Source organism: Nycticebus coucang, chromosome 14 (assembly GCF_027406575.1).
Source record: "Nycticebus coucang isolate mNycCou1 chromosome 14, mNycCou1.pri, whole genome shotgun sequence".
Lineage (NCBI taxonomy): Eukaryota > Metazoa > Chordata > Mammalia > Primates > Lorisidae > Nycticebus > Nycticebus coucang.
Window position 1 is genome coordinate 2871783 of NC_069793.1, and position 18957 is coordinate 2890739.

At 47.3% G+C, this 18957-nt stretch overlaps 1 protein-coding gene across 2 annotated transcripts; it reads left to right on the forward strand.

Moving 5' to 3' along the window:
* The first annotated feature begins 532 nt into the window (after positions 1-532).
* On the forward strand, positions 533-17873 carry SF3B2 (splicing factor 3b subunit 2). Of its 2 annotated transcripts, none has more exons than XM_053561306.1 (22): positions 533-719; positions 876-922; positions 1173-1250; positions 1986-2225; positions 2416-2466; positions 4528-4645; positions 5212-5321; positions 5627-5723; positions 5886-5977; positions 6373-6588; positions 6677-6814; positions 6969-7049; positions 7508-7735; positions 9054-9203; positions 9867-9956; positions 10069-10176; positions 11600-11707; positions 12003-12145; positions 12229-12330; positions 16942-17041; positions 17146-17331; positions 17656-17873. In XM_053561306.1, exons 1-22 carry the CDS (start codon positions 587-589, stop codon positions 17725-17727), a joined length of 2688 nt encoding a protein of 895 aa, XP_053417281.1. In that variant the 5' UTR covers positions 533-586; the 3' UTR covers positions 17728-17873. The 2 variants fall into 2 exon arrangements, with proteins under 2 accessions (XP_053417281.1, XP_053417282.1); XM_053561307.1 differs by having other exon boundaries at positions 5215-5321.
* Positions 17874-18957: the final 1084 nt, after the last annotated feature.

The window sequence follows — 18957 nt, forward strand, 5'->3', positions numbered from 1 at the left end:
TAGTGTCGCCCTTCCCCCAGGTCCGCAGCTGGAGCTCAGCCCGGGCGGGCCGCCACTCTCCCGGCTCCGATCCCCTTTCAGGCCATTCATACATGCGTGGGCCGGGAGAGCGCCAGAAGACAATCCGACACTGTTTTATTATAGGCATGGGCCTCAACCTCCCGCTTGGCGACCGCAGAGGGCATGAGCCTATCCGGACTCCCTGGGAACGTCAGTGTCCGGCCTGTCACGCCTGGCTGAGGAGTTGGGCCGGAAGGCTGAGCCTGCGCTCCGGCTCATCGCGCTCCCTGCGGGCGGGACCGGCTCTCCCGGAGCCTGGGCGCCAGCGTCCAAATGCTGCAGCTGCGCGGCAGACCCGCACAGACTCCCGCAAGGCTTCGCGACCACGCCGCTAAGGAGCCATTAGAGAAACAGCGTTTCGGCGGTGAACCCCGTTTCCCCGCCGACGACAAGGGCTGGGCCTGGGTGCGCGCCGCCTTCCCACCATCGAGACGACTGGGCGCGCGGCGCCGCCGGAAGTTCCGGCCAGCGGGCCCGGAGGCTGGCTCGAGCTTCCGGGTTGGGCGCGCGCCTTCCTGCGGCTAAGATGGCGACCGAGCTTCCCGAGCCGCCGAAAACCGAGTTGCAGCTGCCTCCACCTCCACCTCCTGGGCATTATGGCGCCTGGGCTGCCCAGGAGCTTCAGGCCAAGTTGGCAGAGATCGGAGCTCCGATCCAGGGTGAGGAGCACCGAGGTCAAAAGGGGACTGCGTAGGCCTGCGAAGAAGCGGAGCCCGGTTACCCGGGAGACCCGAGGGTGGGGAGCGGAGGCGGGTCGCTGAGACCTAATCTGGCCAGCCCGGCCTGCCCCATTGATCCTGAGCTTTACCCCGCAGGGAGTCGAGAGGAGCTGGTGGAGCGGCTGCAGACCTACACACGCCAGGTAGTGCTGCAGGAGGCCTTCAAGACCCCTCCCGTCTGTGTCTTCATTCTTCTCTCGGCACAACAAGCACTTGCTGTTTTTCTTTGTTCTTGCCTTTGCCGGCTTTGTTGTAATCATTCCTATCCATCTTGGTTGTCTCTAGTGCTCAGCCCACATGGGCACTGGGTAAATTTTGTTGAATGAGTGAAAACGTGATATATGGGAAGAGGTCCTTTTGGACTGACTTAGAGTCCTCTTTTCTTCTTTGCAGACTGGCATCGTGCTGAATCGGCCGGTTTTGAGAGGGGAGGATGGGGACAAAGCTGCTCCCCCTCCCATGTCAGCACAGGTAGGGAGGTTGTTCCAGCTTATAAGATCATGTCTGAGCCCCTCCTCTCACATGCAATGTCCTTGAGATGGGACAGGGAAATGACGGAATTAGGAGCTCTTTAGTGCTGATACTTGTTGCCTTCTCGGTGTGTGCTCTCTAAATTCTACCTGTTATTTAAGATTCACCTTGAAATCTGGAAGCCTGATTTGATCCTCCTTCAGCTGGAAGTAATCAGTCTCTTTGCCCTCCCAGGGCACAGTTCCTATGTTATTCAGTGAGATGGTACCCTCCAGTTTGATTTCCTACTCCCACCCATTTAATAATTCATTGGGGTTTGCATTGCTCTAGCACAGTGGTTTCTGTTTATTTAAGTTTTCTTAACGTCCGTATTTCTTCTGAGCTAGGATTTTATTCTTTTCTCTAAAACAGTGGCTCTGACATGTTCTCCATGTCACATGATCTGTGTGTGGGTTGGGAAGTTCCTGGATTACCTTTAGAGGTGTCCCTGAGTCCCCTGGAATTGTATACAAAATCTGTGTTTGTAATATTTTCTGTGGAGAGAGTCAACAGCTTTCTTAAGTTGGTGCCAAAATTAACATTTTCTTCTAATGACATGGAATATTCTCTCTTATGGAGCAAAAACTGTGTATCATTTAAAGTTGAATCCCAGCATCTGGTTCATAGTAGATCCCCAGGAAATATTTGCAGAATGAGTACATAAATGCTTCCTAGTTTATGATCTTTTCTTCACAGCTCTCTGGGATTCCCATGCCACCACCACCTATGGGACTCCCCCCTCTGCAACCTCCTCCACCACCCCCACCACCACCACCAGGCCTTGGTCTTGGCTTTCCTATGGCCCACCCACCAAATCTGGGGCCCCCACCTCCTCTCCGTGTGGGTGAGCCTATGGCACTGTCAGAGGAAGAGCGGCTGAAGCTGGCACAGCAACAGGCAGCATTGCTGATGCAGCAAGAGGAGCGTGCCAAGCAGGTAGAAACCTGGGTCTGGGTCTCGTTAGATACTCAGAGGGGGAGAGGAAGCTCAGAGATCTGGACTAAAGACTACAACATAGGCCCTTGGCTAGAAGAGGATCTCAAGAAGCAAGAGTTGCAGCAGGTTGGCCTATGGGGTATTCATTTTGGTATGAGCTTGTTTTTTCAGTTTTCATTTTGTTGTTTAGCAGGGAGATCACTCGCTGAAGGAACATGAGCTTTTGGAGCAGCAGAAGCGGGTAATGCCCCTCTCCCTAACCGTTGACCTCATGGTCAAATCTGTTGGCTGTCACTTATTATGCTTGGTGTCGAAAATGATGTATGCTATTCAAGTTTTCCTTGGAGGGTAACTCATCCCTAACTAAGTTCTAATGTTTCCCAAAGAATTCTGTTTTTCTCTTAGTGTAGTAGTTTGCAGACTACTGAGGCCTGTATTTGTACGGCCTATAAGGTAAAAATGGTCTTTACAGCCGGGTACGATGGCTACACCTGTAATGCTAACATGGGAGGCCGAGGTGGGTGGATTGCCTGAGCTCACAGGTTCGAGACCAGCCTGAGCCACAGTGAGACCTCATCTCAAAAAATAGCTGGGTGTTGTGGTGGGCGCCTGTAGTCCCAGCTACTTGGGAGGCTAAGGCAAGAGAATTGCTTGAGCCCAAGGGTTTGAGGTTGCTGTGAGCTGTGACACCATGGCACTCTACTGAGGGCTACAAAGTAAGACTCTGTCTCAACAACAAAAACAAAAAAATGGTCTTTACTTTTTTTTAAATTTTTTTTTAGAGACAGAGTCTCACTTTGTAACCCTCATTAATGTGTCATGGTATCAAAGCTCAGGGCAATCTCCAGCTCTTGGGCTTAGACAATTCTCTTGCCTCAGCCTCCCGAGTAGCTGGGACTACAGGCGCCTGCCACAACGCCTGACTATTTTTTTGTTGCAGTTTGGCCCAGGCCAGGTTTGAACCTGCCACCCTTAGTATATGGAGCCTGCGCCCTACTCACTGAGCCACAGGCACTGCCCTGTCTTTACATTTTTAAAGGGATGTAAGACAAAAAAAAGTGAAGCCAAGAATATGTGACAGAATCTGTACAATAACCCATAAAGTATAAAATATTTACTGCCTGGCCCATACACAAAAAATTTATTGACTCTTAGTAGTCCTACATGGTGTTATTCTAGGTACCATGAAGAGGACTCTGGGCCAGTGTAGTCATTTGTATTGATGTTAGACAAAATATGAGTATAAATTTGAGAATGTTCTATAAGATGTTTGGCTCCAGGTGGTGCCTGTGGCTTAGGCGGCTAAGGTGCCAACCACATACACCAGAGCTTGGAGGGTTCAAGTCTGGCCCCGGGCTGCCAAACAACAATGACAACTGCAACCAAAAAATAACCAGGCATTGTGCCGGGCGCCTATAGTCCCAGCTACTTGAGAGGCTGAGGCAAGAGAATCGCTTAAGCCCAGGAGTTGGAGGTTGCTGTGAGCTGTGATGTCATAGCACTCTGCCCAGGACGATAGTTTGAGGCTCTTGTCTCAAAAAAAAAAAAAATGTTTGGCTCCAGGGCCATGTTGTTATCAGGTGTTACCCAGTGGGTTACTCAGGAGTAAGAAATACGGAGATATGTATGGAATACTGTCTGTACCTAGAATGTGTGGATATTCTTTATAAACAAAAGAATTCAGAAGTTCTTTCTGTATAATTTAGTCTTTGGGGGAAGAAAGCTCTCATTGAAAAATAGAAGGTAGGCTCAGTGCCTGTAGCTCAAGCAGCTAATACGTCAGCCACATACACCAGAGCTGGTGGGTTCGAATCCAGCCTGGGCCTGCCAAACAACAATGATAACTACAACCAAAGGAAAAAAAATAGCCAGGCGTTGTGGTGGGCACATGTAATTCTAGCTACTTGGGTGGCTGAGGCAAGAAAATCACTTGAGCCCAGGAGTTGGAGGTTGCTGTGAGCTATAATGCCACAGCACTCTACCCAGGGCCACAGCTTGAGGCTCTGTCTCAAAAAAAAAAGAAAAAAAAAGGAAAGAAAAATAGAAGGTAGAACTTGACTAATTATCAAGTTCTCTGCTAGAAGCCAGGAGTTTCCTTGGTGTTCCAAGGCTTTTCCATTGATGAGAAGTCTGGTCCATTTGAATCTGCAGCTTGAGAATGTGGGGGTGGAGGGGATGTCAGAACCATGTGGTTCCTGATTATTCTCCTTGGGCCTGTCACCCAGCTGAGAGGATACATTTGCCAAGGGCTCCCTGCCAAACGCATGCTCAATCTGTCTGCACTCCCACTTCTCGCCTCTAGGCAGCTGTGTTACTGGAGCAGGAACGGCAGCAGGAAATAGCCAAGATGGGCACCCCTGTCCCTCGGCCCCCACAAGACATGAGCCAAATTGGTGTACGTACTCCTCTGGGTCCTCGAGGTGAGACTCTGGAATGTAAGGAAGGGGCAAGGGAGGTGATTAAAAGTAAAAATGTGTTGCCTAGGCTGGAGTGCTGTTGGCATTATAGCTCACTGCAGAAACTTCTGGGCTTAAGTGATCATCCTGCCTCTACCTCCTGAGTAGCTGGGAGTACAGACAGGTGCTACCATGCCTGGCTAAGTTTTAAAAAAAAAATTTGTATGTTACCCAGGCTGGTCTCTTAACTCCTGGCTTGAAGTAATCTTCCCACTTTGGCCTCCCAAAGTTCTGGGATTACAAGCATGAACTACTACATCTAGCCTAGAAACTTTTTAAGTGTCTGTCACATTTTAAAAGTATATATAGTAAATGTACAGTTCAGTGAATTTTCACAAACTGAACACAACATGCAACCAGCATTTGGACCAAGTCTCAAAACTACCAGGACTGAAAAACTTCCCAGGCTCACTTCTAGTTGCCCTTTCTTTTGAGGTAGCCATCACCCTAATGTTTTTAGCAAGGGAGGTAATTTTTTAGAAACATGTTTTGTTTTTACTGACATTGGATTTCTTTCTCTCACGTTTCAGTAGCTGCTCCAGTGGGTCCAGTGGGCCCCACTCCCACTGTTTTGCCCATGGGAGCACCTGTTCCTCGGCCTCGTGGTCCCCCACCACCCCCTGGAGATGAGAACAGAGAGGTAAGACCAGTGATTGCCTCCTAAGGACAGGAGAGCAGTGGCTTAGAAGGTGGCTATTTCTGGATTTTTAGAGAAGGATTCTATGTGAAGATGGGGGACTTAAGTTCTTCGGGGAGTGGGAAGCCCTACTTAATTAAAATATATTTAGGGTAGGGCAGAGGGATTGGGGAGACATCTCTGGGGCAGAGTTCTGGGGTTCCCTCTGAGGGATACTGAACCTCATTGAGTCCAGTTGGTGTTGTCCAGGGGGACGTCAGAGGAAAAAGGGTGCTGTGATTCACTTCTGATTGGATGATCTCTGGTAGATGGATGACCCCTCCGTGGGCCCGAAGATCCCCCAGGCTTTGGAAAAGATCCTGCAACTGAAGGAGAGCCGCCAGGAGGAGATGAACTCACAACAGGGTGAGCAGTGGCTTGTCTTGAGAGGCTGAGGCCTCATTCCTCTGCCCCTACCCCAAAGAGGGCTTAGAGGGAAGGTGGCTCTTGATAAATTTAGGTCAGTGTGACCATTTATCAGGTCAGTGGCACCCGGAAGAGACTGACCACCACCTTCCTTCCTTATAGAGGAAGAGGAAATGGAAACAGACACTCGCTCATCCCTAGGCCAGTCAGCATCAGAGACTGAGGAGGACACAGTGTCCATATCCAAAAAAGAGGTATGTGCTGGAGCCAGGTGTGGAAGGAATGTAGGAGATGGGGCTTGGGTGCTAAACAGCAGTTGTAAGTGTTCAGTAAGTAGCAGCTGCTATTTTGTGGCAGCTTAAGATCCTAAGTATCTTAAGATGTATTTCATTTAATTGTCGTAAATCTCTTTGGATTCTTGGTAGCAGGCATGCTTATATGGACAGCTGAAAAGAGGTTTTAAGAGGTGTAGTAACTTACCCAAAGGCACACAGCTTGAGAGGCAGAACTTCATGGCCGCTCCCTGAGGGTGGCTGCTTAGGAAGAGACTGAGCATTGAACTGTTGGGGATGCCGAGTGAGAAGCTTAGGGTCGGGACACCGGCATGGCGCTTAGACTGCAGCTCGGCTGCTTTGCCTTGTCTCCATAGAAAAACCGGAAACGTCGGAACCGAAAGAAGAAGAAAAAGCCCCAGCGGGTGCGGGGGGTGTCATCTGAGAGCTCTGGGGACCGAGAGAAAGACTCAGCTCGGTCTCGGGGCTCTGACTCCCCAGCTGCTGATGTTGAGATCGAGTATGTGACTGAAGAACCTGAAATCTATGAGCCCAACTTCATCTTCTTCAAGAGAATCTTTGAGGCTTTCAAGGTAGGAGAAGCAGCACACTGGAGGGGAAAAGACAGGCTGAGAGAGGAGACATCTTTAGGGTTGGGCTCCATGGGGTCTGTCTCCTCAGCTGACTGATGACGTGAAGAAGGAGAAAGAGAAGGAGCCAGAGAAACTTGACAAATTGGAGAACTCTGCTGCCCCCAAGAAGAAGGGCTTCGAGGAGGAGCACAAGGACAGTGATGATGACAGTAGTGATGATGAACAGGTCAGGCCCAGCCCTGGTAGGAGACGTGGAGATACATCTGGAGAGGGACCATTGCAATCTCCTCTGGGGCTTTGAATGGCTTAAGTTTTGGAGTGGTCAGAGCAGTTTGATACACACATAAGAGTCCTCAAAAGAGGTGATTATTTTGTTCTAGGAAAAGAAGCCAGAAGCACCTAAGCTGTCCAAGAAGAAGCTGCGCCGGATGAATCGATTCACGGTGGCTGAACTCAAGCAGGTGAGGCCCAAGATGACCCAGCAGGCCCTGGATGGAGTGTAGCCAGGAGTCCGCATGAGGCGCTGTTGGAACCCCTAGCGGTTTTATTTTGGGAGGTGTTGCAGAGGTTGTTTTGTTTTGTTTTTTCCTTGAGACTAGGGTGTGGTGGTGTCAGCCTAGCTCATAACTCTGACTCCTGTACTCAAATGATCCTCCTGCCTCAGCCTCCTGAGTAGCTGGGACTACAGGCACCCACCACAACACCTGGCTAATTTTTCTATTTTTAGTAGAGAATGGGGGTCTCACTCTTGCTCAGGCTGGTCTTAAACTTCTGAGCTCAAGTGATGCCCAAGTCTTGGCTTCCTAGAGTGCTGGGGTTACAGGTGTAAGCCACCACGCCCAGCCTGGGTATAGTTTTTTTAAGAAATAAAAAGGAGGAAAGCTTAAGGCTTTCTAGAGACATGGTGTGTGTTTTCCAGCTGGTAGCTCGACCTGATGTTGTGGAGATGCATGATGTGACAGCACAGGACCCTAAGCTGTTGGTTCACCTCAAGGCCACTCGGAACTCCGTGCCGGTGCCACGCCACTGGTGTTTTAAGCGCAAGTACCTGCAGGGTAAACGGGGCATCGAGAAACCTCCCTTTGAGCTGCCAGACTTCATCAAACGCACAGGCATCCAGGAGATGCGAGAGGCCCTGCAGGAAAAGGTAGGGCCTGGCTGAGGCTCAGACCTGCCCTCACGTCCCAATTGTTCATAGGGGCCTGCTTCGAACTAGGAATCTGGGTAACCACCTGCTGCACTTGTCTCCTGATTCTTTTGTTTCCCTCTTCCCTCCACCTTCCCTTTGCCAGCTCACTTGATGACGCCTCTCCCTGATGTACTTCGTGGCTAGAAATTCATAGTGGTTGTGTAACTTCTTAAATTTAAAGATTTCTTTTCTTTTCTTTTTTCCAAGATAAAAAATCTAATTTTTTTCTTTCTGATTAATACAAGGGTATATGCAATTAGGTTATATTGTTTGCATTTATAAGGTAAAGTCTGAGTTGTAGTTGAATCCATTGATTAATACAAGGGTATATGCAATTAGGTTATATTGTTTGCATTTGTAAGGTAAAGTCTGAGTTGTAGTTGAATCCTTCACCTAGAAGGTGCACTGAATTGTGTACCCCAACATTGTACCTGTTAGGTGGGAGCTTGCCAAACCCCCTCCCCCTTCTTGAATTTAATTGCATTTTTCTCTTGTGTGGACCTGTAGTTGTTAATCTACTAGTTTCAAATTAGCATTGAGTACATGAGATGCTTGCTTTTCCATTCTTGAGATATTTTAATAAGGAGCATGTTCTTCAATTCCATCCAAGTGAATGCAAAAATTTAGCATTAGTTAGATACTTTGAACGAGTAATGCTTATACAAGTTTAGGAGGTACAAAAGAACACTGCCTTCCAGTTAAACCTCTGTCATCCAGGCCTTTCTAGAGATAACTAATGAGATCCAACTCTTGATGAAATGGTTTAGAAAATAATTATTGGCATACTTAACCTGAGGCTAGTTTTATGCAATCTATTCTGTTCAGCATAGATTATGCAATTCTTTTTTCTTTTTTGAGACAGATTCTCAAACTGTCACCCTGGGTAAAGTGCTGTGGCGTCACAGCTCACAGCAACCTCAAACCCTTGGGCTTAAGCAGTTCTCCTGCCTCAGCCTCCCAAGTAGATGGGACGACAGGCGCCTGCCACAACGCCTGGCTATTTTTTGATTGTAGTTGTCGTTGTTTGTCAGGCCCAGGCTGGATTCGAACCTGCTAGCTCCCGTGTATGTGGCTGGCGCCTTAGCCACTTGAGCTACAGGTGCCAAGACGGATTATGCAATTCTGAGGGGTTTGAGCAGGAAGGATTTTGGTGACTTCCAGACTGAGATAATCAAGGTTTCTCTTGATCTCCTTTGGAAGTTAGAAGCCAGATTCTCTAATGAGTTGAACTTTGTGAGTACCTGTTAAGGTATGTCTCCTGCCTTTCTTTGCATAGGAAGAACAGAAGACCATGAAGTCAAAAATGCGAGAAAAGGTTCGGCCCAAGATGGGCAAGATTGACATTGACTACCAGAAACTGCATGATGCCTTCTTCAAGTGGCAGACCAAGCCGAAGCTGACTATCCATGGGGACCTATATTACGAGGTTTGGGAGGGGCCTGAGAGAGGCCTGCTGGGCCTTGTGGGTGTGATGTCTCTAACCCTGGGTCAAAAGTGCTTTTGAAAGCTGGTGCAGCAGCTTCTCAGCCTTAGAATAGAATTGTGCATAACTACCCTTGGATGAGAGAGAATTTGAAGTTTTACAGTGAAGTCCTTTTGGGGGGGGAGAGATATAGACAGTATCATTGAAATGATAGTACTTTGTGGTGAGTGGTTAGGGATAGAGGAGCCAAGTGCAGATGCTCTTAGGAAACACTTAATATTTGGGGTGGAAGAAAAGTTTTTATTTTTTTCTGATCCTTGAAATATTAGTCACCATGATATCATGGAATATTTTAGGTGCAATGATCCTTGAGATCATCCTATCGAATGTCCTCAGTTTATAGAGAAAGCAGGTCATAACAGGCCATATTCTCACTGTGGGTTAATGATAGCACTGGGTATCTGGCCTTTCTCCTTAGCACTGACCTTTATCCCCTCCCCTCCCTTAGCCAGGGAGAGCGATGAGAAGCAGTGAGAGCAAGGCAGACAGTGGGGTTCTTTGTCCAATGTGAATTAGGACTTCCCATCCTTGTTTTTATGTCCTTCTGACATTGAGATCCCCGTGTGTCTGGTGTTCACAACACAGCATGCTCTGCCTTTTCCTCAGGGCAAGGAGTTTGAGACACGACTGAAGGAGAAGAAGCCCGGAGATCTGTCTGATGAGCTAAGAATTTCCTTGGGGATGCCAGTAGGACCAGTAAGTGTCAGTTACCTGGCTGGGGGAGCAGAAAAGAGGGCAGCAGTGGGAGCGGAGGGGAGAGAAGGGGATAGGGTTGGGCAGATGGTGTCCTATTCTCTTTTTCCTGCAGAATGCACACAAGGTCCCTCCCCCGTGGCTGATTGCCATGCAGCGATATGGACCACCCCCCTCCTACCCCAATCTGAAAATCCCTGGCCTAAACTCACCCATCCCTGAGGTGAGCATTGTTTTTCCTTTCATTCTTGCCTGCCTCTGCTTTTAAACTACAAGATGATTTTTGTTTTCCTTCTCTTAATTCCACCATGTGTTCCTTTATTTCGTTCTCAAACTTTATTGACATAATATTGTGTCTCTATTTTTGTTGTTGTTGCAGTTTTAGTCCAGGGCCAGGTTTGAACCCGCCACCTCCGGTATGTGGGGCTGGCGCCCTACTCCTTGAGCCACAGGCGCCACCCAGTATATCGTGTCTCTTTAAAAAGACCAGTAATGGGTTTTGTTTTTTGAAAAAGGGACATGCCTATCATAAAATATTCAGTCAGAATTGACAGGTACAAAGATGAAAACAAATCATCCACAATTTCACCAATCAGAAGTAACAAAGTTTAACATTTGATCAATATATTTTTAGGTGTCTCTGATAGATACGTGGATTGACAAAAATAATTTTCTCTTAGTGGCATCAAATTTATTTATTTTAGAGACAGAGTCTCACTATGTTGCCCTGGGTAGAGTGCCATGGCATCACAGCTCACAGCAACCTCCAACTCCTGGGCTTAAGCGATTCTCTTGCCTCAGCCTCCCAAGTAGCAGGGTCTACAGGTGCCTACCACAAGGCCCGGCTATTTTTTGTTGCAATTCTCATTGCTGTTTTAGCTGGCCAGGCCTGCCTCACACCCACCACCCTAAGTATATGGGGCTGGCGCCCTACCCACTGAGCCATAGGTGCTGCCTCTTATTTTTAAATAAAACATTAAATTAAAAAAAAATAATAGGGCGGCGCCTGTGGCTCAGTGAGTAGGGTGCCGGCCCCATATACCGAGGGTGGTGGGTTCAAACCTGGCCCTGGCCAAACTGTAACAACAACAACAAAAAAAATAGCCAGGCGTTGTGGCAGGCACTTGTAGTCCCAGCTACTTGGGAGGCGGAGGCATAAGAATTACTTGAGCCCAGGAGTTTGAGGCTGCTGTGAGCTGTGATGCTACAGTACTCTACCCAGGGCAACAGCTTGAGGCTCTGTCTCAAAAAAATAAAATAATAATAATAATAAAATAAATACATTGAAGTGAAAAAAATTTCTTTCCTTTAAGAGATGTAGTTTCTAAATAAGCCAGCTTTCCAAAGTCAGGAAAAATCAGTAAGAAATTGGAGTCACATTTTTAAAGTACATGTTTTGGTTTTAGGCAGAATAGACTTTACCATGAAAGATGAGGTTATTAGCATAATTTCCTGCTCTGCACCACTATCCTGTTGCTTTCAGGTTTTTAGCAATTACAAATTTTGCCTTCTAATTCTGTCCTACAATCAAACTTACAGAGTTCCCAAGTGTTAGTTCTGTGCTTTGAAGCATGACTTTGCTGTAGGACTTCAGTGTTTGTTTTGGAGCCTAGGAGTGGAACCAGTGTGTGCACCATCTCTTGCAGAGTTGTTCCTTTGGGTATCATGCTGGTGGCTGGGGCAAACCCCCAGTCGATGAGACTGGGAAACCGCTCTATGGGGACGTGTTTGGAACCAATGCTGCTGAATTTCAGGTATGGAGTATGCACTGGAGGGCTTGCTTTTATTTAATGTCATGAAGGTTAGAGGGATGGTTGGTTTATAGCTTCATTATCAAAAGTGCTAGGTGTCCTGAAATTTCAATTTCAAAGTCTAAAGAAAGGCATATATTTTCCTGAGATGATAATGCAAGTTCCCCAGTGGAATACGCACTCTAGGTAAGTAAGAACTATTGTCTTGTTTACTTTTACATCCCTTCAACTTACGACAGGTAGGCACAGATTGGGTACTTAGTAAACATTCGTCAAATGAATGAGTGATCTCTTTCAGACCAAAACTGAAGAAGAAGAGATTGATCGGACCCCTTGGGGGGAACTGGAGCCGTCTGATGAGGAGTCTTCAGAAGAAGAAGAAGAAGAGGAAAGCGATGAAGACAAACCAGATGAGACAGGCTTTATTACCCCTGCAGACAGGTGGGGGAAACATAGTCTGCCTCTCTGAAGTGGCCTGTGTTTGGGTGCTTTCTCTTTACTCCAGAGTTTGATCCTTTTTACAGTGGCCTCATCACTCCTGGAGGTTTCTCTTCAGTCCCAGCTGGAATGGAGACCCCTGAACTCATTGAGCTGAGGAAGAAGAAGATTGAGGAGGCCATGGATGGGTGAGAAAACCAGGCAGGGCTGAGAGGGGAGGACTTTTATTTCCCTTCGGCTTCTAGGTAAGCCCTGCCTTACTTTTTTCTTAACAATTATTAAACACCAGCTTTGTACCAAACACTACTCTAGGCAAGGGGGAGTCAGCGGTGAAGAAGACAGTTGAGGTAAACAGATAATCAGAGAAGAAGGTAATTTCAGATGTAGGTAAAGATGGTGCGGCAGAGGAAACTGAATACTAGGATATAGAGGGACGTGGGGATGGGGAAGCTTCCAGGAAGGCCTCATTGAGGAGGTGGTATTTGAACTGAGACCTGAGTGTTAGGAAAGAGCCAGCCACAGGATGATTTGGGGCAAAAGTAACAGTAAGTGTAAGCAATTGCAAAGGCTCTGAGACCCAGGGTTCGCACAGTCTTATAATATTAGGTATATCAACACACAGAATGTCTTCTTCATGAATGAATCCTGTTACCATGAAATGACCTTTTCATTCATTCTGTTCTTTCTTCCCTTTTTCCTATCTTTTATTTTTACCTTTTTAGTTAATTAAACATTTCTTTATGATTCTATCTCAATTGTCAGCTTATTAACTGCTTTAGGACTTGTATGTACTTTTTTTTTTTAAGACAGAGCCTCAAGTTGTCGCCCTCGGTAGAGTGCTGTGGCATCACAGCTCACAGCAACCTCCAACTCCTGGGCTCAAGTGATTTTCCTGCCTCCGCCTCCCAAGTATCTGGGACTACAGGCACCCACCACAACCCCCAGCTAATTTTTTTTTTTTTGGTTGCAGCCATCATTGTTGTTTGGCAGGCCTAGGCGAACCCGCCAGCTCAGATGTATGTGGCTGATGCCTTAGCTGCTTGAGCCACAGGCACTGAGCCTATATGCACATTTTTAAAATGATATAACTTCATGTGATAGTAAGCCATTTCTGGATAGTATTAAGAGTCTTACGGGGCAGTGCCTGTGGCTCAAGGAGTAGGGCGCTGGTCCCATATGCTGGAGGCAGCTGGTTCAAACCCAGCCCCGGCCAAAACCACAAAAAAAAAAAAAAAAAAAAAAAAAAAAAAAAAAAGAGTCTTACAACAATATACTTTTCATTTCTTTCCTCCCAGCCTTTGCACCATTATTGTCATATTTTACTTTCACATATGTTATAAATCCTATACTATATGGTTATTATTTTTGTTTAAATGATCAATCTTTTGAGAGATTTAAATAAGAATTATGTATGAGCCCATGTAGTTATTATTTTTAGTTATTTAATTTCTTACGTATTTCTACATTTCTATCTAGTATCATTTTCTTTCTGTCTGAAGGGCTTCCTTTAACATGGCTTGGTATATGGGGCCAATGGTCTTGAATTCTTTCAGCTTTGATAGTTTTAAAAAGTTTCTTTATTTGACCATTTTTGAAAGATTTTTGTTGAGTACAGTATTCTAGGTTGACAATTTATTTTTCTCTTTAAGGACGTTTAAGATAGTACTCTAGTGCAGGGGTGTCCAAGCCTGTGGCCCACAAGCTACAGCAGATTATTTGAGGCCTGTTTTGCTCATCTGTGGTGTCATCAGATATGACTGCATAGGCCTTTTTTTTCTTTTTATTTCTCTTTTTTTTTGCAGTTTTGGCTGGGGCCGGGCTTGAACCCGCCACCCCCAGTATATGGGGCCAGCACCCTACTCGTTGAGCCACAGGTACCTCCCCGATAGGCCTTTTTTTGTTCATCAGGATTCATTACTATTTGTGTATTTAATGTGTGGTCCAAGACAATTCTTATTCTTCTAACCTGAGGCAGGAAAAAAAAAAGATTGGACGCTCCCGCTATGGTGTTGGTCTTGCATTGTTTCTGATGAGAAAGTGTTGTTTATTCTTACCATTATTCATTTGTATATAATGTAGGGTTTTTATCTGGCCATTTCAAGATTTTCTTATAACTGGTTCTGAACAATTTGACTATGATTTACCTTGGTATAGTTTCCTGGATGTTTTTTATGGGGTTTATTGAGCATCTTGGATCTATGAGTTTGTGGTTTTTATTCACTTTGGAAAAATTCTGGCCCTTATTTCTCCCAGTAATTTTTTCTATTCCCTTTTTTCTCTCCTCGCCTTTGGGAATTCTGGTTATACATCTATTAGGTCTGTTGATGGTGTCACATTGCTCACTGAAGCTCTTCTTTTTTTTTTTTTTTTCCTTCCTTTCTGAGGCAGGATCTCACTCTGTTGCTAGGCTGGAGGGCACTGGCATCATCATAGCTCATTGTAACCTCAAACTGGGCTCAAGCGATCCTTCTACCTCAGCCTCCTGGAGCTAAGACTATACGTGTCCACCACCATGCCCAGTTTATTTTTAATTTTTGTAGATACAGGTTCTCACTGTGTTGCTTAGGCTGGTCTTGAACTCCTGGGCTCAAGCAGTCTTTCTACTTTGGCCTCCCAAAGAGCGCTAGGATTATAAGCACACCTGTCCTTCTATAATTTTTGATCTTACATTAATCCCATACAATGTAGTTTTCATCTCTAGAAATTTGATTCGGGTCTTCTTTTTATACATTCTTTGTCTCTTATTTAAGTTTTGAACATATGGAATGCAGTTATAATACATTTTTTAAAAAAAAAAAAGATAGGGTCTCATGTTGCCCAGGCTGGACTTGAACTCATGGGCTCAAGTAATCCTCCCACATCAGCTTCTCAAGTATCTGGAACTACAGGCATGCATATACCACAGCACCTGGCTTATGATAACATTTTAGTGTATTTTCCATGCTGAGTTTCCCTCTTCTGCATTGATTTCAATTGGTTATTCTCCTGATTGTGGATTTTATTTTCCTGTTTCTTTTTTTTTCTTTTGTGGAGACAGAGTTTCACTTTATTGCCCTCGGTAGAGTGCCGTGGCGTCACATAGCTCACAGCAACCTCCAACTCCTGGGCTTAGGTGATTCTCCTGCCTCAGCCTCCCGAGTAGCTGGGACTACAGGCGCCCGCCACAACGCCCGGCTTTTTTTTGTTGTTGTTGCAGTTGCAGTTTGGCCAGGGCTGGGTTTGAACCTGCCACCCTCGGTATATGGGGCCGGCGCCCTGCTCACTGAGCCACAGGCGCCGCCCATATTTTCCTGTTTCTTAGTATGCCTGCTAATTTCTGATTGAATGCTAGGCTTTGTGAAATTTACCTTCTTGGGTCTAGAATATTTTTGTGTTCCTATACATCTTTAGCTTTGTTCAGAGATAGAAGCATTAGGAAACAGTTTGTTCCTTTCAGGGCTTGTTTTGTGGGTTCATCAGGTGAGATGAAGCAGTGCTCAGTCCTCCCTATTATGAAGCACAAAGCTTTCTAGTAAGCTCTGCCCAATGCTTTGTCAATCAGGTTTTTCATTCTGGGAGTCAGCACTGTTGCTAATCAGTGAGCCGCAGGTACTATTACTGCTAATCCTTTTTGGGGCAATATTTTCCCAGCCTTGGTAGTTTCCTGCCCAGTACTCACTTGAGTACTTGAGGACACTCTGTGAGTCTTTTGAGTTCTGTTGTATTGTTTTCTCTTCTCCAGTACTATCCTGCAAATTTTTGCCACCATGATCTTCTTGGACTTTCAGCTTCATCTTCTCAATTCATGGCATTCTTTGGGCTCTGCATGGGTCTCTTATTCATTCTGTGGTTTAGAAACTCTCAGTACAGTCTGGGGACAATTGAAAGGCTCACCCCATTTTTCTTATCTTGCAGAAATCACTGTCCTTTGTTGCTGCTCTGTGTCTAATGTCTTGAAAACCACTGTTTGATATATTTTGCTCATTTTTGGTTGTTTCAGGAAAGAAGATAAATCTGGTTTCTGTTATTCCTTCTTGTTAGAAAGCAGAAGTCTTAACGCTTTGCATATTTAAGGAAGAAAAAGTGTACTATGAATATAGTGAAGAGGGACTGGGGTAAAGGCCCAGACTATGAACTCTTTAGGTCGTGCATGGTAAAGAGTTTGGATTTTATTCAATTAATGATCAGATGCCTCGGAGGATTGAGCCAAGGACTCAGTGGAATGCTGTTGTAAGGCATGCATTGTGGCTCCTATATACAGAATATAGATTGTCACTTCTTCCAGTGAGAGGTAGAGATGAGGACATGTGGAGGATAGAGGCAGATTTGCTTGTTTACCAGTGGAATCCCTGGAATTGGTGCAACTGGCTATGGTGACTCTTGCACCATAGGAAGGGCTGGCAGTGTGGATTGTGCACAGAACTGCAGGCACAACTGTGGGCTGGAACTGTAGTAGTCCTTTCTCTCTTGCCAGCTTCTCTGTACCAGAGTTCTCTTGGAAACTTTCAGCCTCTCTGACCTTTAGCCTTTCGTTGCAGACTCCTAGGAGTCATGGTCTCTCATCCTTGAGCTTGGATCAAGGGCCTCTTGGTTCTGTCTCTGTCTCTTCCAGGCTCTGTGCCTCCCTTCCACCCCCACTCCTGACCCAATTATTTTCTCTCATGTTCCTCCATGAACTGCAGAAAGTATGCCCTTGGGTATTTCAGAATCTCTCCAAGCGGGGTGGAGGTGTCACCTTTCTTTTTTTTTTTTTTTGTTTCCCCTCTTGGATACCCTTTTGTCTTTTCCTTTTTGGGGCCTGACTCCATTGTCCTTTACAGAAGTGAGACACCTCAGCTCTTCACTGTGTTGCCAGAGAAGAGAACAGCCACTGTTGGAGGAGCTATGATGGGATCAACCCACATTTATGACATGTCCACAGTGAGCACTCAGAGGAAACTGATTTGGGGGGATGGGAAAGGTGGCAGAAGCTAGGGCTTCTGGGACTCTCTTTGAAGATGACAAGGCCCTGCTTTCCTTTCTAGGTTATGAGCCGGAAGGGCCCGGCCCCTGAGCTGCAAGGTGTAGAAGTGGCCTTGGCTCCTGAGGAGTTGGAGTTGGACCCTATGGCCATGACCCAGAAGTATGAGGAGCATGTACGGGAGCAGCAGGCACAAGTGGAGAAGGAAGACTTCAGCGACATGGTGGCAGAGCACGCTGCCAAGCAGAAGGTCTGTGCTTTCACAGGAGCTGGGCTGCGGGAGGGGTGCCCTCTAGTGGTGAGAGCCAGGCAGCCGGTGCCCACTGCACTGTTGCCCTGGTGTCCTAGCCCCAAGGCCTTGGGAACCAGTCAGTGGGCTGCCCCTCTTCAGGGGCCATGGGACCCAGGCACAGGGAGAGGAAGGAGTTCCTCCAAGTCTGTGAGGGAGGTGGAAAAGAACCCAGATTCAGCACCTTCTCCACAGATTTCCATGGCTATGTCAGGCTGTCCACTCCTGTTTTGGGCGCCAAGGGATTATAGCCTGTTGTAACCTGTTTCTCTTTCTCCTCCGTAGCAAAAGAAACGGAAAGCCCAGCCCCAGGACAGCCGTGGGGGCAGCAAGAAATACAAGGAGTTCAAATTTTAGGTCCCAACACACACCTTGGCCCTCCTGTAGGCCCTTTGGATGTAGCTTCACAGATGGGTCCCTAAGAGCCACTTTTCTGCAGTTCCCAAGAGCTTGTTATTTCATGTTATTTTAGACCAGTTTTGTAAATAAAGCTGTTTGCCAAGAAAGGAGATGAAAATGTAACACTTCTGATCCTTGTCACCTCCTTTTATCCCTTTCTGCGCATGGACAAAAATAGCCTCTTCCTACAGTGCTGGACTGCTGGTGACCAGGGCATGCACCTGAACCAGATGCTGCCTGAGGAGCGGTGTTGGAGCCACAGCTGTGCAGAAAGTGTGTGTTTTGCCACCCTCCACCCCCTTTGTAGGACAGCTCTGGGGAAAGTGGCTCTAGGTCTGGTTTGACCTTACTACTTTGTCCTTGGGGAGTAAAAATAGCCAGCTTAGCGTCCTGGCTGGGGAAGTGACAGTGGGCTTGGGAAGTAGGCCAACCAGGTCAGGCCTTCCTAATTGACCGTGTGGCGCGAAGTCCGATTCCTTACCCTGTGAGAGAACACAGCTCAAAGGCTAAGTTCTGAGTTCAGCAACACCAGTCCCTGGGGTTGGGAGGCCGAGGAGGATGTCCTTTATGAGGTTCTAGTCCCCTGGTGCCAGGTCTTCCTGATAGGCTGGGTAGGGAGGGGCTGCTGCGCCCCACGGGCATTTGCTGACCATTGGGGGGGGAGACGTCACTGGCTCCCTTTACTGGAGGCTTAACAGGGGTTTCTGTGGGAGATCCCAGGGACGAGGCTAGGCCCTGGAAGGAACAGGGTTCCAGAAATGCGGTCAGCACGGGAGCTCTTTGGGACTCTGCAGTGAAGGCTTTTGAGGGGAGGGGAACTGTAGGAAAAGAAGGTGAAAGGCTGGCTCCAGATGCCTGGGAAGGCCTTTGGCCTCCAGGTCCTTGAGCCCTTGCCCACCCTCGGGGCGGGAAGTTCCAGGATCAGAGGCGCCCGCGGTAGCCGTGTCTCCACCGACTGTTCTCTCGCTGATCTGCTCGAAGTAGCCCCGGGGCCCCCGGGCCGGGTTCAGGGGACCGCCGCAGGCTTTGGCAGCGGGCCGGGCCCAGTTCGTGCCGCGTTCCCGCAGCAGGCCCCTCCGTGCCCGCGAGCCCCGGAAAAGCTGGGCTTCCGCGGCCGCCAGGCGTGGGTCGGGCCCGCAGGGGCTAGAGCCGCTCATTTGAGGGCGGGGCCCGCGGGCGCGCGCCGGC

Bases quoted from the DNA above. Each gene is read 5' to 3' on its own strand.
- SF3B2 (XM_053561306.1), top strand. From the start codon at position 587: ATGGCGACCGAGCTTCCCGAGCCGCCGAAAACCGAGTTGCAGCTGCCT. The intron at 1,251-1,985 runs GTAGGGAGGTTG...TTTTCTTCACAG, and splicing joins CCCCTCCCATGTCAGCACAG to CTCTCTGGGATTCCCATGCC. The intron at 7,736-9,053 runs GTAGGGCCTGGC...TTCTTTGCATAG, and splicing joins GAGAGGCCCTGCAGGAAAAG to GAAGAACAGAAGACCATGAA.